Raw genomic sequence first — 16580 nt, 5'->3', positions numbered from 1 at the left:
TTTTTCTTTCTTCTTTAGTAATGTAGGCATTACTTGATTACATCCTCTTGATGTAGCTTTTACTGTGTCTCAAAGATAATGGTAGGAAGTATATTCCTATTCATCATTTTTGAAATACTTTGTAATTTGCCTCTGGATTACTTCCTTAATTCCAAAACTATCTACATTTCTTAATTTCTACAGAGACAAATATTATTTTGGTCATTATTTCTTGTTTCATTAAATTATGATCAAGGTGACCTATAAAAAGCTCTACTTTTAAAAAACTATTGAGGTTTCCATTGTGGCCGAGCATATGATCAATTTTCATAAATGTTTAACAGATATTTTTAACAGTATCTTGCATTTATTGAGCACTTATTGTTCTATGCAATTTACATTTATTAACCAACTTAATCCTCTTAACAATGCTACGAAATAGATGTTATTATTCACATTATACTGATGAGGAAACTAAAGCATAAAAGCATGTAACTTACTCAGAAGTCACTCTGCTGAAATGTTCCACTATATTTTTATTTTTATTAAGAAGTAGTTTCAAGCCTTCTTTTCCCTAATTCAACCAAACTAAACACTTAACCTTTCCTTCTAAGAGTGATTTTCCAACTCCTGAGTTATCTTTTCCATTCTATTAAAAAAATTAGTTTTACTCTAAATATTAATATTTAGGTGCTATGTGCTGCAAACAGATTTATAATGGAAATCTTTGTCTTATGTTACATATAATCTTCTTTATTCAATTAAATTATAAGTACTTACTGAAAGCTTACTACACACAAGGATTTTTAACCTTTAAGTTCACATTGTCTGATATTATTACTTTTGTTTTCTTTTTGTTTGCATTTGTCAGGTGAGCATCATTCATTTTTCAACATTCAGGTTTTTTTCTGTTTTCCTTCTTTTTTTTTTTTTTTTTTTTTTTTTGAGGCAGAGTCTTGCCTTGTTGCCCAGGCTGGAGTGAAGCGGCATGATCTCAGCTCATGGCAACCTCTGCTTCCCAGTTCAAGCTATTTCTCCTGCCTCAGCCTCCTGAGTAGCTGGGCCTACAGGTGCGCGCCAACACGCCCAGCTAATTTTTGTATTTTTAGTAGAGACAGGGCTTCACTATGTTGGCGTTCACAGGGTTCACAGCTGGTCTTGAACTCCTGACCTCGTGATCCACCCACCTCAGCCTCCCAAAGTGTGGGGATTACAGGCGTGAGCCACTGCGCCCGGCCAAGCCTCTGTTGTTTCAAGGCCACTGCTGTTTTAGGTCAGTTTTAGGAGCCGGTCGAGTGAAGTGCCTGAGAGCCAGTTCTCCTTGGGTTCAATCCCAAGCACCCACAGTTCCTGGGGGTATGACCTCGCCAAGCCACTTAACGTGTCTGTAACTCAGGTTATTCAACTAGAAAATGTGAGTAGTAAAAATACCCATCACCAGCTGTTGTGAGAATCAAATTAGTGAATTCTACATGAAGTGTGTGGATTTGCACATAGCTTTGCATTTGGAGATGGGGTTTTGTCCTGTTGGCCAGGCTGGTCTCAAACTCCTGACCTCAGGTGATCCACCCGCCTTGGCCTCCCAAAGTGCTGGGATTATAGGTGTGAGCTACCACGCCTGGCCAGAAGTATGTTTTTTAGTCCTGGAAAATCTTTTTGTGCATTGGGGATTGGCAGGGGAAGGATGACCCTATACTAAATTTCCTTAATGCTCCGTTACTTTTTTGCTCAAGTTGTTGCCTGGCTCCTAGAACACCTCAGATACATTTATGTATTTCTTTCACCACTGAGGACCATGTCTGAGTATTAAAGTCCCCGAAATCACAGCACCCCACAAGGATTTTCTATACCTGAAGGTCAGTGATTACAAGAGAAGACTGTCAGCACCACCCTGAGACAGAGACTACCCTGAGGCAGAGGAAAAGATATCTGTCTGGTATCCCTGGACTCTTCCAAACTCAGGAATAGGGAGGCCACAAATTTCCTACTAAGCTAATATTTAGCTTCATGGGGTTCAAGAAGATCAGGCATCCTCACATGGGACAAATGTTTAACTTACCCCCAGATTCTGCTATGTCCTGATTCTTACCCAAGCACTCTTCACATCAAAAGAGAGGAAGCCCTATATCAGCTTTTCCCAGCAGCCTCCCTCAGAACCCAAGACATCATTCTCACCTAGCTGCCACCTGGTTCAGGTTGTGACACACAGATGGAACCTTAGCATGGACATGGATGGGAAGCAAGATTGACTTTAAGTTGGTATCTTCCCAGAACTCTCTCTGTGCCTAGGCCTAAATTTGTTCAAGTCTTTAAAAGCTGAATATTTCTACACCTTAGATTAAAACATAAAATGTAGTCTTATGCTTCAGAAAAAGATGAAAATTAGTCAAGTAACTTTGCCAAAATAAGTGCTTGAATCAACCAAGGAAGAAAACTAAATAGAAACAATAAATAAATAATCTGAAAGCATTCTATTGATTTAGCATCTGTAAATTTGGCTTCAATAAATGAGGGAATTACAATATTCAACAAATTATACTTTTGTAAAATGGTAAGTCAGTCGGTAAAAATAAAGCAGGGTCCCCAGTCATCAAAATAAATTCCAGATAAATAAAAAATATAAATGTTAAAAACACAAAAGCACTAGAAGGAAGCATTATTGAACTTCTTTTGTGATCTTCAGAAAGAATTAGGTCTTTCTAAGCATAACACATCCTAAAATCCAGAAGTTATAAAAGATTAATAAATTTGGCTACATAAAGATTAAAAACACATGCATGACAAAAAGAACAAAGTCAATGTCAAAGAGATACTCAGCAATTAAAAATAATAACTTTTGATACACACATGAATCTCAAAAATACTAAGTGAAGAAAATACAACACAAAAGACTGCTGACTGTATGAATCCATTTATATGGAAGTCTGGAAGAGGAAAAACTATAATGATAGAAAGCAGATTGGGTTGTGAGGCCCCAAAGGGTCCAGAAGAGGGGACTGACTAAAAGGAACCCAAAGGAATTTTGGGGGGTGATGAAAATGTTCTATATCATGAGTGCATGATCATGATATAGATATCATGATATATCATGATGGTTATGTGACTATGTACATTTGTCAAAACTTACTAAATTATACTTAAAATTAGTGACTGTTACGGTATATAAATTATATTCCAACTGAAGCTGACTAAAAAGTCAAATGAAAAATGTTTACAACACATATGACTAAGGACTAAATTACTTAATACAAATAATTCTTAAAATAGTAATAAAATAAGGAACAATGTACTAGAAAAATGTGCAGAGAAAATAAGCAGTTCACAGAAGGAAAAATTACAGAGGACCATTACATTCATGAGGAAATGCCCAATCTCAGTTATATTTTAAGAAATGCCTAACAGGCCGGGCACAGTGGCTCACAACTGTAATCCCAGCACTTTGGGAGGCCCAGGCAGGCAGATCACCTGAGGTCGGGAGTTCAAGACCAGCCTGACCAACATGGAGAAACCCCATCTCTACTAAAAATATAAAATTAGCTGGGCATGGTGGCACATGCCTGTAATCCCAGCTACTCAGGAGGCTGAGGCAGGAGAATCACTTGAACCCGGGAGGCGGAGGTTGTAGTGAGCCGAGATCACACCATGGCACTCCAGCCTGGGCAACAAGAGAGAAACTCCATCTAAAAAAGAAAAAAAAACTTGCTGCAAACACTATAGCAACAGTCTATTATAAAACAAAGAAAACAGGAAAAATAATACATATGCTTGCACATACCAAGAAAATTTCTGGAAGCTATGTATCAAACCGTGTTTAGTAAATACCACTGAGATATAAGGAAGAGAGTAAGGGAAAGATTTTTATTTTTTATTTTTATTTCATTCTGCATTATTTCAATTCTTAAACTACAGAAATGGTTATTATAAAAAACCCACCCAGTTTAAAAACACAATTATTCTACTTACTATATTACAACTTTTATGGCATGGATTTACCTTTAGCTCTTGGATTTTCTGGCTTCGTCTGTCTCTTAGATTCTTTAACTCTTTCTCATCCCAGCATCTAGCCTTGTATTTTAAGTCACTTGACCCTCCGGAGATCACTCCAGATTTTAAAAATAATGTTCCATCAAGAGCTACTGTCTGTAAAATTAAAAATATTTTGCCCTGAAGAAATGTACACAAAGGCACAAATAAAAACATACTGTGGCAATTTTTAAAGTTAAGAATAAAACAGATGAGAAAAGACACTTACTGAACTTTACTAATAAAATATCTAGTTTATGAAGAGACCCCAAACAATAAACAAACCACAAATTTAAAATCCATTTTACTAAGGCCCAAAGCAATTCTAGGCAATAAATTATTGATTTAGTCTTATATCAATATCTGGGTTGGTTCCAATTTTTCCTGTTATACACAATGATTCAGTGAATAAAGCTTGTACACACATCATTTCATACACATGTAAGTTAATCTACAAGCTAAGTTCCTCAAAGGCACAAGTGAGAGAACTGCCCTTCATTGAACTGGTATAAATTTAAGTTCCCACAACAGTGAACAGAAGAATCTCTTTCCCCATAAAGTGTTACTAAACATTTTGATGTTGGTCAATCTGATAGGTGAAAATAGTACCTCAGTGTAATTTTAATGAGTATTTTCCATATGAGTGAGGTTGCATTTCCATGTTTAAGAATCATTATATTTCCTTTTATGAAAACAAGTTTGTTCATATCCCTTGCCCATTTTCCCACTATATTATTGTTCTTTTCCACAGTGATTTGTAAGAACATCTGCTCTTTACTATGAGCTACAAATATTTTCCCGTTTGCCATTTTTCTTTTGATTTTTCTTATGGTAGTCTTTGCCATGCAGAAACTCTTTGTTAGGTGAATTCATTCATCTTTTATAGCTTTTGGGTTTTTTTTTTCATATTGGAAAAGTCTTCCTGTCTCTGAGATTAAGAAAAAATTTCCCAGGCCAGGAGTGATGGCTCATGCCTGTAATCCCATCACTTTGGGAGGCCAAGGCAGGCGGATCACTTGAGGTCAAGAGTTTCAGGCCAGCCTGGCCAACATGGTGAAACCCCATCTCTACTGAAAATACAAAAATTAGCCAGGTGTGGTGGTGGGCACCTGTAATCTCAGTTACTTGGGAGGCTGAGGCACGAGAATCGCTTGAGCCTGGGAGACAAAGGTTGCAGTAAGCAGAGATCGCACCACTGCACTCCAGCCTGGGTGACAGAGCAAGACTCCATTTCAAAAAAAAAAAAGAAAAGAAAAAATTTCCCATGGTTTCTCTTAGAAATTTTATGGTTTTACTTTTTACATTAACATTTCTAATTCATCTGGAATTTATCCTGATACAAGGAATGAGGTTTAGATTAACGATATTTTATTCCAGGTGGTACCCAGCAAAGTGGTACCCTGCACTTTATTTGCTATTGTTTAATATGTGAAATTTTGGAAAAAATAATATTTTCACAAATTTTCCAGCTACTTACTGACATTTTTCTAGGTCTGTTTTTTGCTTCACCATATTAAAAGGGCACAGTACAAATAGATCTTTCTATATGTTTTAGAGTAACAACCAACCAGTCTATAGGAGAAGAAAATAAATAATTGTATCTCTGGTTAAGGGAAACAGATAGAATAATTACATATATGTAGAGAGATTCGGGATTTTCAAATTTTGGTACATAAATTTTTAAAATATGTTAAAACCCAGTTATCACTAAAATATGGTGACCAAACTATAGCTAGCAGAATTGATGTAATTCATATTTGTAGTTTATAGATACTGTATGTAGTTTATATATACTATAGTTTACAAGTAAACAAGTAAACCAAAATATTTAATACTACTCGCGATGTTTGACTAAAGAAAATTCTAAAACATGGTATCAAGTATATAGAAAACCAAAAGCACAAATTGCAGATGATTCACCAGATGATTTCTGTGAAAATGTGACATCTATCCAACGGTTTGACCCAATCTAAAATAGAGAAAATTCTTCCAAAGTTCCTGAGATATAGTCAAGATACAAATAAGATACACCTGATTAAAATTTTGAACTACTGATAAAAATAAGATACAACCTAAAGGGGTAAAGATGTTATTGTGAACAAGATAGAAACCATAAATATTTGTTATATGAAGGAATAAGCAATCATATCTTCACGTGACTTCCTTGACCACACAAATCTTCAAATATCAATTCTATGAAATATACAAATATACAAAAGTAGATGTTAGTGTAGTTAATTAGGCAGCAAAATAAGAAAAACAATAACTACACTACCTTAAATTTAACATGTAGAATTCAACGACAGCGATTACATTATGCTTAAGATGATTGATCAGACACACCAAAATGTATGAAAAATTAATCATGTTACATAAGTCAATAAATTTAACACTGGAAATCTTCATGTCTCATTAAGAAGTGCCTGTTTGTGTTAATTTGCAATTCTGGACATTCCAGATTAAATGTGTTAATTGACTAGTAAGTAATAAAATTACTACCAGTTTTTGAGAGCTATTTGCCAGGCACTGTAATAGCGTTTTTCATGTTATTACTTAATTTAATTCTCATAACCCTATAAAACAGGTAATATTATTTCCCCAATTTTAGATGAGAAAACTAAAACTAGAGGTTTACAAACTTCCCTAAAGTCACATAATTAGTTACTAAGTAGCATCACTGGTCTTACTTTATAGCTTATATACCCTCAAGCATTATGTTATACTTCATCGTAAATGCAGTTTTTTAAAAAAAACTACATCAGATTATTTGAGTTTAACATTGCTCAACTAAATACAAATATAACTAAATACTCTCTATTCAACTAAGAGTAAAATAGTACTTACTTTTTTTTTTTTTTTTTTTTTTTTGAGACGGAGTCTCGCTCTGTCACCCAGGCTGGAGTGCAGTGGCCGGATCTCAGCTCACTGCAAGCTCCGCCTCCCGGGTTCACGCCATTCTCCTGCCTCAGCCTCCCGAGTAGCTGGGACTACAGGCGCCCGCCGCCATGCCCGGCTAAGTTTTTGTATTTTTAGTAGAGACGGGGTTTCACCGTGTTAGCCAGGATGGTCTCGATCTCCTGACCTCGTGATCCGCCCGTCTCGGCCTCCCAATAGTACTTACTTTTAAGACCAAAATTATTCCCTCAAGATACCTGTATTTAGTAATCTCATTTCAATTGTGTTCTCTAGAAATTCAAATATGTTAAACCTTGAATATGCAAAAGGACAGTTAGTATCTCCACTAAAGTATGGAAGAATTAGCCCACGTTGTAAAATAAATACCCAAAATCTTTCCTGGTATTCAAAACCACAGGTACTATATCCAGGGTTCCATGTAAGGTTAAACAACAACAACAACTAACTGCTTTAGGATATTATTAAAATAAATCTAATTTCCGAAATATAATTTATGATGTTGAGAAATGCTATAAGGGTTTTTTTTCTAAATTCAACAGAAAATTATAAAAACCACTGAGGCCATAACCACCTAAGGTTCTATGTTGGTTCTCTTTAGAAAAAAGAACATATAAAACGCATATATAAATATTTGTGTTTGTATATGTTAGTCATATAAATACTACTTCAACTTATCCAAAGATGTGATCCAAGCCTCTTTTCTTACTTTCCGTCTTTCAGGTCCACCGAATGCAATATGCCTTGCTTCTTCCACAGTCTCACAAACAAGACCATTTCCACACACAAACTGAATCACTTTCTTCAGCTGAGGAAACTGAGTTTTTATGACATCAATCACCATTTTACAGCCTTTAAGTTCCCTTAATCTTTCGTTGATTGGCTTGATCTAAAGGGTTTTAAAATATTTAACACGTTAGATACACTGAAATAAAAACCAAATGTTCATTATATTCTTTCTCACAAAACATATATACGCATGACAGCAAAAGATTAACAGTATGTACCCAGCCGGGCATGATGCTCACGCCTGTAATCCCAGAATTTTGGGAGGCCAAGGTGGGCAGATCACTTGAGGTCAGGAGTTTGAGACCAGCCTGGCCAACATGGTGAAACCCTGCCTCTACTAAAAATACAGAAAAATTAGCCAGGCATGGTGGCACATGCCTGTAATCCCAGCTACTCAGGAGGCTGAGGCAGGAGACTCGCTTGAGCTTGGGAGACGGTAGTTGTAGTGAGCTGAGATAGCACTACTGCACTCCAGCCTAGGTGACAGAGTGAGACTCCATCTCAAAACAAACAAACAAACAAAACAAAACAAAAAAACCAAAAAGACAAAAAACAAAACAAAACAAAACAAAAAAACAGTACGTAATTACACACCATAAAAGACTGATAAGAACATGATGAACTACATCCTACCATGGGTTTTGGTAATATATTTTAAAAACAAAAACTTCATCAAAAGCCAGAAGACATAATTTCCAGTTTCAACTCTGCCACTAACCAGTCAGGATAAAACAATGTATAGGAAGTGTTCCACAAGACACTTTCAAAATCATAAAATCTAGTGGAAAATAATGCCCATTTAGATATGTGTCAAGAGAGCAACAAAACACTATGGAATTTTTAAAAACCACTTTTGGGCCAGGCATGTAGCTTATGCCTGTAATCCCAGCACTTTGGGAGGCTGAGGCAGGTGGATCACCTGAGCTCAGGAGTTCAAGACCAGCCCAGCCAACATGGTAAAATCCTGTCTCTACTAAAAATACAAAAATTAACCGGGTGTGGTGGCAGGCACCTGTAATCCCAGCTACTCAGGAGGCTGAGACAGGAGAATTGCTTGAACCCAGGAGGCGGAGGTTGCAGTGAGCAAAGATTGCGCCATTACACTCCAGGCTGGGCAACAAAGAGTGAGACTCTGTCTCAAAAAAAAAACAAAACAAAACAAAACAGAAAAACACAAACAAAACACTTTCGACTTAAATGATCAGGAAAGCCTTCAGACCTTCTTAGCAATGACTTTTAGGTTGGGTTTACAACAGATCACAAAAGTGTCTACAATGTATTACCAAAATCCAGCAAGTATGATCTCACTTTTTAATAAAACAAACAAAACAAAGAAGAAAACATATATACAACCAAAACGTGTGTGTGTACATGTGTGTATATACACTTGGGAATATATAGTTATATAAATTGAGTGTATGGAAGCAATCTAAAGTTGTTACTATTAAGGAATCAGACATTATGAAGGGGTAGGAGTATTCCCTTTATATTTGATACACTTCTGTGTAAGATTTTTTAAAAAATGAGTTTGTCTTGAAAAAAATCTCAAGTGAGAAATAAGTAAAACAGGATTCTAACAGGCAGATGAGATGGGGTAAAGAATTTCAGTGAGCAGAAGGTAACAACAGTGTGGAAGTACAAAAGGGAGGTCTGGACCATGAGTAGCACCAGCCCCTCCTCTGTGGAGATCTTATGCCAAGTGCTTTACATGTAACAACTCCTTGTAGTAATCCAATATGGTAAGAACTAATTCTTCCATTTCCACACATGGAAAACTGATACTCAGAAAAATTAAGAATAGGCCAGGCGCGGTGGCTCACGCCTGTAATCAAAGCACTTTGGGAGGCTGAGGCGGGCGCATCACCTGAGGTCGGGAATTTGAGACCAGCCTGACCAACGTGGAGAAACCCCGCCTCTACTAAAAATCCAAAAAAAAAAAAAAGAAAAAGAAAAAGCCGGGTGTGGTGGCACATACCTGTAATCCCAGCTACTTGGGAGGCTGAGGCAGGAGAATTGCTTGAACTCAGGAGGCAGAGGCTGCAGTGAACCAAGATCGCGCCACTGCACTCCAGATTGGGCAAAAGAGCAAGACTCCGTCTCAAAAAAAAAAAAAAGAAAAGAAAAGAAAAAAGAAAAATTAAGAATAAATTAGTAAGATCTAATTAGAAGTAGGGCTGAGATTCAAACTCAGAGCAGTCTAGCTCTAAGGCATGTGCTCTTAACTACCATGAAGACTGCCTGCAATTCAGGGTCTTGACTGGTGAACCACAGAGGACACTTTTTTGAGTAGTCAATGAATAATCACTGAAGGATATCAATCATGATATGACAGAGTTTCTGCTTCACGAATTTAGACTCAGGATATGTTAAGGTATCTCAATACATACCTCAAGGCTCAAAATTTAGCCTCTTTCACAAAGAGTTAACACACTGGGTCAAATATTTACAATTAAGACTGAATTGGCATTTCACCAACAGACCATACATCTTATCCATTTCCTATACTTTGCTATATAGGACAAAATACATTGCTGGCTAATAGGTAGAGTGGTGCACTGCTAGTGCAATGAAATCAAAGGTAGAATTCTGTAAAAACTAGATAAGGAAGAAATGATATGATGTCAAGAAAGAGAATAGCCACTTGATATTATTCTTTGCTTGCCAATATATTTAACACCAGCCATTTAAATGATTGCCTAACTGACATACAAGCTACAATTTTTTTCAATCACTATCATAGTTTTAGGCAATAAGATCATTCTTTAAAAGACAAGATTTTTATCACTATAAATACCAGGCATTACAAAGTTCTTACATCAAGGTAATCTAGAGCGAGGAATGTCTCAGGTTCAGCTCTTTCCTCTTTCAGAAATCGAATACAATCTTTTGCTACCTTTTCAGAGGCTACCACAATGGCAATAATGTACCGGCCAAAAAGCTTAGTAACAGCCAGCTGGTATTTCTTATGAATAGGATGACACAGGTCAAGTAGTCTTCCAAACTTAGCAGGTTTCAAAAAAGGAGAGAAAAATAGATATATTAGACTGAAATATATAATTCATTGTTATCTAATGTGACAAAGTAGCACAGACAAAAACTAATTTTATAAAATTACATACATCATAATTAATAGAGTTTTATTCAAATAGACCTAAGTTTCATTATGCAATGTCCATCTAGCTATGTAACACTTCATTTAAAAAAAGAGTAATAAAGAGGGACTAGCCTTACCAAAATATTAAAATAGTTTCTAAAACTACATGATTAAATACTAATTTATTCCCTTATCTATTAAACAAGAATCTATAAGAGACCTGCTATTGCAGGTACTGAGCTAGGCACTGGATAAAACATTAATGAACAAAGTAGGTACCTTCTGACCTCACAGAATTTTCAGTCTAGTGAGGAAGATATAAATAATCAATAATCACATGTAGGTACAAAATGGAGCTAGACACTGACAAAGTAGAGAGTGCTCTGAGAATATTTAACAGGGACCAGGTTGGCATAAGAAGTCTAGGAAGGATTTCCAGCTGGGCATGGTGGCTCACACCTGTAATACCAGCACTTTAGGAGGCCGAGGAGAGTAGATCATGGGGTCAAGAGATCGGGACCATCCTGGTCAATGTGGTGAAACCTTGCCTCTACTAAAAATACAAAAATTAGTTGAGCGTGGCAGTGCGTGCCTGTAGTTCCAGCTGCTCGGGAGGCTGAGGCAGGAGAATCACTTGAACCCAGGAGGCGGAGGTTATGGTGAGCCGAGATCACGCCACTACACTCCGGCCTGGCGACAGAGCAAGACTCTATCTCAAAAAAAAAAAAAAAGAAAGAAAAGTTGAGGAAGGATTTCCACGAAGTGTTACTTGATCTGAGACCTGAAGAATGGTCAAGAATGTATTAGATTGAAGTTCAAAAACTTGACTAGAAAATGTTTGGATGTCAAGCATCATGTATCAGTGGTCTCTAAAATATCTGAAGGTTTAATTTTCTGTCTTTGAACTCCTTCCTCCATTTGTTAGGTTCTACTTCAAGAATACCATTTTCCTATGATAAAACATCACTGTCTTTGCTCTGTTTAAATATCTTTGACTTTTTCTTCTCCATTAATTTGTGATTATCTCAAGCCTTTCTTCAGGGTCAATAATTTGATTTTCAGTTGTGTAATCTATTATTTTTTGCTACCTTTTTTTTTTGTTTTTTTTTAAAGAGATGAGGTCTTGCTATGTTGCCCAGGCTGGTCTCAAACTCCTAGGTTCAAGCTATCCTCCTGCCTCAGCCTCCGAGTAGCTGAAACTAGGTGCACACCATCACACCTGGCAGCTACTTCTAATTTATTAACATTTCTTGCTATTAATGCTTCTAATTTATTAATTTGTCTATGTTACTTATTACCTACATGCTAACTATAATTATTTGGTAATAATGCCTATTTCTGATTTGTTTTCACAGCTTACATTTTCCTTTTTATCTTATTGTTTTACCTTATATTTGAATCTAGTTTCATAAATTCAAGTTCTTATTAAATTGCCCATAGTGCAAAACATTTACAGGGGATTTTGTTCTGTAACCTTCTAGACTGGGCTCTTTGACTTCTAAATGTTTTTAAATAGTTTCTTCCTCTTTGTTATTATATGTACCTATAGCTGCCACAGTGATTCTTTTCACTTTGCTTATGTTTAATGTGAGCAGCTCTGTTCAGATCTTTGATTTGCTATGGTGGATAATTTTCTTAATTCCTTTTCTCACAGAACTGAGACAATTACCTCCTCTGAGCAACACTTGATAGAATAAGTATTTCCTATTCTGTTTATTTTCTTGTAAGGGATTGGATAGTAGCGGCAAGTGAGAACTCACCTAAGACTTTTTAAGAACACACTTCATTTAAGTACCTGAATTCTCTCTCATCTGAGTTTTTAATTAATATCCCATACCAAGTTCTTCTACCTTGAGGGAGGAGGACAAATCTCATCTAGAAAAGAGGGCTTCAAAATGGCTTCCCAATTTTAAAGCCCTAGTGAGACCTAGGGTCTTCACTCTCATTAGAGAGCATATGAGCTTCATGTTCCCCAATTCACCAGTGTTTTTTTGTTTTGTTTTGTTTTTTGTTTTTTTGAAACAGAGTCTCGCTCTGTCACCGAGGCTGGAGTGCAGTGGTGCAATCTCCGCTCACTGCAACCTCTGCCTCCCGGGTTCAAGCAATTCTCCTGCCTCAGCCTCCCAAGTAGCTGGGATTACAGGCATGCACCACCACGCCCCGCTAAATTTTTTGTATTTTTAGTAGAGACAGTATTTCACCATGTTGGCCAGGCTGGTTTCAAACCCCTGACCTCAAGTGATCCATCAACTTCGGCCTCCCAAAGTGCTGGGATTACAGGCACCCAGTTCACCAGTTTTTAAATCTAACTCTCTCCAGTTAGAAGAGAAAAGGAAACAAATACATGTGAGTTTGCTTCTTGCTAGATCAAGGAATACTAGGTGAGAATTCTCAGGAATTAGTCAATTTATCAGTTCAGCTTCTGTGGAGTTGAGAAAAAGCAATGCTATACTTCAATACATTTTTTTTTTAAATCCTAGATTATCACCATTTTCTAAAGTTTATGGCATCAGGTAGATTTTTTTTTAACTAGTTGTGTGTGTGTGTGTGTGTGTGTGTTTTACTAGCTGTTGTCATTTGGATAGGAATTGGGGGATCCAGATTTTGTGACCTAGACTTACTCCTGCATCATTATCTGGAAGTCAAAACCAACATTTAAGAGTCAGAAAGTCAAAACAGATGCTATAAAGGAGATGAAGATGGGTGGCCAGAGAGATAGGAGGAAAACCATGAAAGTGTGGATATGGAGGCCAATGGTAGATGTTTCCTTTTTTTGGGAGACAGTCTCACTCTGTCACCCAGGCTGGAGTGCAATGATGTGATCTCAGCTCACCGCAACCTCTGCCTCCTGTGTTCAAGCGGTTCTCCTGCCTCACCCTCCAGAGTAGCTGGTATTACAGGTGCCTGCCACAAAGTGCGGCTACTTTTTGCATTTTTAGTAGACACAGGGTTTAACCATGTTGGCCAGGCGGGTTTCAAACTCCTGACCTTAGCTGATCCACCTGCCTCAGCCTCTCAGAGTACTGGGATTACAGACGTGAGCCACTGCCCTGGTCGGTAGGTGTTTCAAAATAGAGCAGTGGTTACCAGTCTCAAATGCTGAAAATAGGCCATATCATAAAATAAGGACTGCACAGTATACACTGATATTAGTGACAAGAGGGTCAGATGCCACCTCGATACAAAAGGAAATAATCTTGTGATGCTGACACCCCAAGCAACAAGTGATATTGTATTTTGGTTAATGAAACACACTAGCAATACCGGATGCACAGTCATACTTAAGAGAATAAAAATATGCCAATCATGTCTGCTGAAAAAATATTTCAAAAACAAATAAAATCATGAAAAACATGAGGTTCGAGGCTATGTGTCTGGAGGGCTCAGGTTACTTCACAGCATCCAAGTCCTTTTGGGGATACTGGCCACAATTTGAACTTTCTGAGTACTACGTTCATGTCATGCTTCTCCCCAATAATTACGTACCTACAGCTACTACCGGAAGTTTTACCCTAATTATTTACTGTTACATTTTAAATACAAAGAGTCAAACACAAAATTTAAAGATGTCTAAAATAATATTGCTTTGTAATAATGGTAATATTTCTAATCCCAAATGAGAAGATACTGCTGTAAGCAAACAGCAAAGCTTAGTTTTTTTGTTTAAATTAACTATTCCTTCTCATTACCACAGAATCTGGGTACAGTCTTTTAAGATGTTCCAGAACCTCTGCTCTCTTTTGCTGACATTTTCCCTCATGGGTATCAATCCCAGCATTCTGCAATTCACTTCTAATAAGATTCAATTCTTCATTAACTTCAGATATTCTTGATTTTGTTTTTTCAATTTCATCCACTAGGGTTTCCTCTTGCTGTTTTTTCTCTTTCAAGCAATCCCTACAAAATAACAACAAATTATATAGCAAAACGATAAACCAAAATTTAGGAATTACCAGGTACAACATACTCTTGTCTGGCATTGCAGGGGAATAGAGCAGTGCTCTATCAATTTTTAAAGGGTAAAAAATGCAATAAACCTGACACCAAACATGGGCAAAAAAGATTTTGCTCATTCTTCATTGATTTGAAAAATGTGGCTGGGCCAGGTGGCTCACTCCTGTAATCTCAGTACTTTGAGAGGCTAAGTGGGTGGATAGCTTGAGTCCAGGAATTTGAGACCAGCCTGGCAACATGGCAAAACCCTGTCTCTACAAAATACAAAAAAATTAGCCAGGTGTGGTGGCACACACCTGTAGTACCAGCTATTCAGGGGGCTGAGGCAGATGGATCACTTGAGCCCAGGGGTGGGTGTAGGTTGCAGTAAGCCATGATCACGCCACTGCACTCCAGTCTGGGTGAGAGTGAGACCCTGTCTCAAAAAAAAAGAAAGAAATACATAAATAAGAAAGCTGCAAAGGGTGCAGTGGCTCACACTTGTAATCCCAGCACTTTGGGAGTCCAAGGAGGGTGGATTGCTTGAGTCCAAGAGTTCAAGACCAGCCTGGCCAACATGGTGAAACCCCATCTTTACCAGAAATACAAAAAATTAGCTGGGTGTGATGGCATGCGCCTGTAGTCTCAGCTACAGGCTGAGGTAGGACAGTCATCTGAACCCCAGAAGTTGAGGCTACAGTGAGCCATGACTGTGCCACTGCACTCCAGCCTAGGCGATGGGAGTGAGATCCTCTCAAAAAAAAAGAAAAGAAAACAGCTGCAAGAAATTTTTTTTTACTCTACCTACATGCATGTCTTTGTATACTCCTCTAACTTCTCTATTCGTTTTTTATGATCTTCTATTTGTTCTTTTATTTGTTTTAGATTTCCCTAAAAGAGGAAATGAAATCTAAAATCAATTACAGCAATTCCAAACCAACAAAATTACATGCCTATAATTTACTATAATATTATAAGCTGTTACAAATTTGAAAGATGTCAAATATAATTATATGAAAACATATCAGAGCAAATTACAGATCAGGGTTCAACTCCTGACTCTTACCATTTGCTAGATATTTGATCTCTAGCGATTTCTCTCTGTAACTTCAAACTTCAAGGAGATTATTTTCAAATATCTATATAGTTCTTATCCCTAATTAATTCACTCAACAAATACATTAGGTTGGTGCAAAAGTACCGCAACTACTTTTGCAACAACCTAAATATATTCACTGGCTACCACGTGATAGGAACTAGAGGTACAGAAACAAGCAGGAAAGAGTCCCTGCCCTCAAAGAACTAATGCCTAGTAGGAGAAACAGACAATTAAATAAGTAATTATATAGTAGAGTGGTTTTGTGTTATAATAATATAGGCACCTATAGGGCAACTAACAGGCTTGCGGGTGAGGATTTCACAAAAGTTTTGTTCTATTCACTTTATCATTAAATCCAACTGGAGACTACTACAAGTCTTCTCCACCTGTCTGCAACTACGTATGTTCTTCTTACTGTTTTTTTGTATCCAAAAGACAACAGCAATTCAACCAACACTTATTGACATCTACTAAGTGCAAGGTTTACAATGGACACAATTAGAATCCTGTCTTTAATAAGCTTTCAGTCTAGTAGAGAGGTACCAATTCATTGTTATTTTTATGCAATCTGACAAAAGCCCTTAGATATAGATAAAAAATTGGCCCGGCATGGTGGCTCAGGCCTGTAATCCCAGCACTCTGCGAGGCTGAGGCAGGCAGATCACCTGAGGTCAGGAGTTCAAGACCAGTTTGACCAACATGGAGAAATCCCGTCTTTACTAAAAATACAAAATTAGCCGGGCACGGTGG

The 16580-nt window shown here is 37.2% G+C and overlaps 1 protein-coding gene across 2 annotated transcripts in view; it reads right to left on the bottom strand.

The window, feature by feature from the left end:
• Window positions 1-16580, bottom strand: part of SMC1B (structural maintenance of chromosomes 1B) — a 64784-nt gene that overhangs the window by 30291 nt on the left and 17913 nt on the right. For both annotated transcript variants that reach the window (XM_025399320.1, XM_025399322.1), the window contains exons 8-12: window positions 15540-15622; window positions 14488-14695; window positions 10520-10705; window positions 7625-7804; window positions 3973-4119 (exon numbers count right to left, since the gene is read on the bottom strand). In XM_025399320.1, the coding sequence (XP_025255105.1) occupies window positions 3973-4119; window positions 7625-7804; window positions 10520-10705; window positions 14488-14695; window positions 15540-15622 (804 nt within the window). The remainder of the gene's footprint in view (window positions 1-3972; window positions 4120-7624; window positions 7805-10519; window positions 10706-14487; window positions 14696-15539; window positions 15623-16580) is intronic.

The sequence above is a fragment of the Theropithecus gelada genome, chromosome 10, assembly GCF_003255815.1.
Source record: "Theropithecus gelada isolate Dixy chromosome 10, Tgel_1.0, whole genome shotgun sequence".
Taxonomy (NCBI): domain Eukaryota; kingdom Metazoa; phylum Chordata; class Mammalia; order Primates; family Cercopithecidae; genus Theropithecus; species Theropithecus gelada.
The sequence above is the reverse complement of the archived record's forward strand: the minus strand, read 5'-3'. Positions and strand labels throughout refer to the sequence as shown.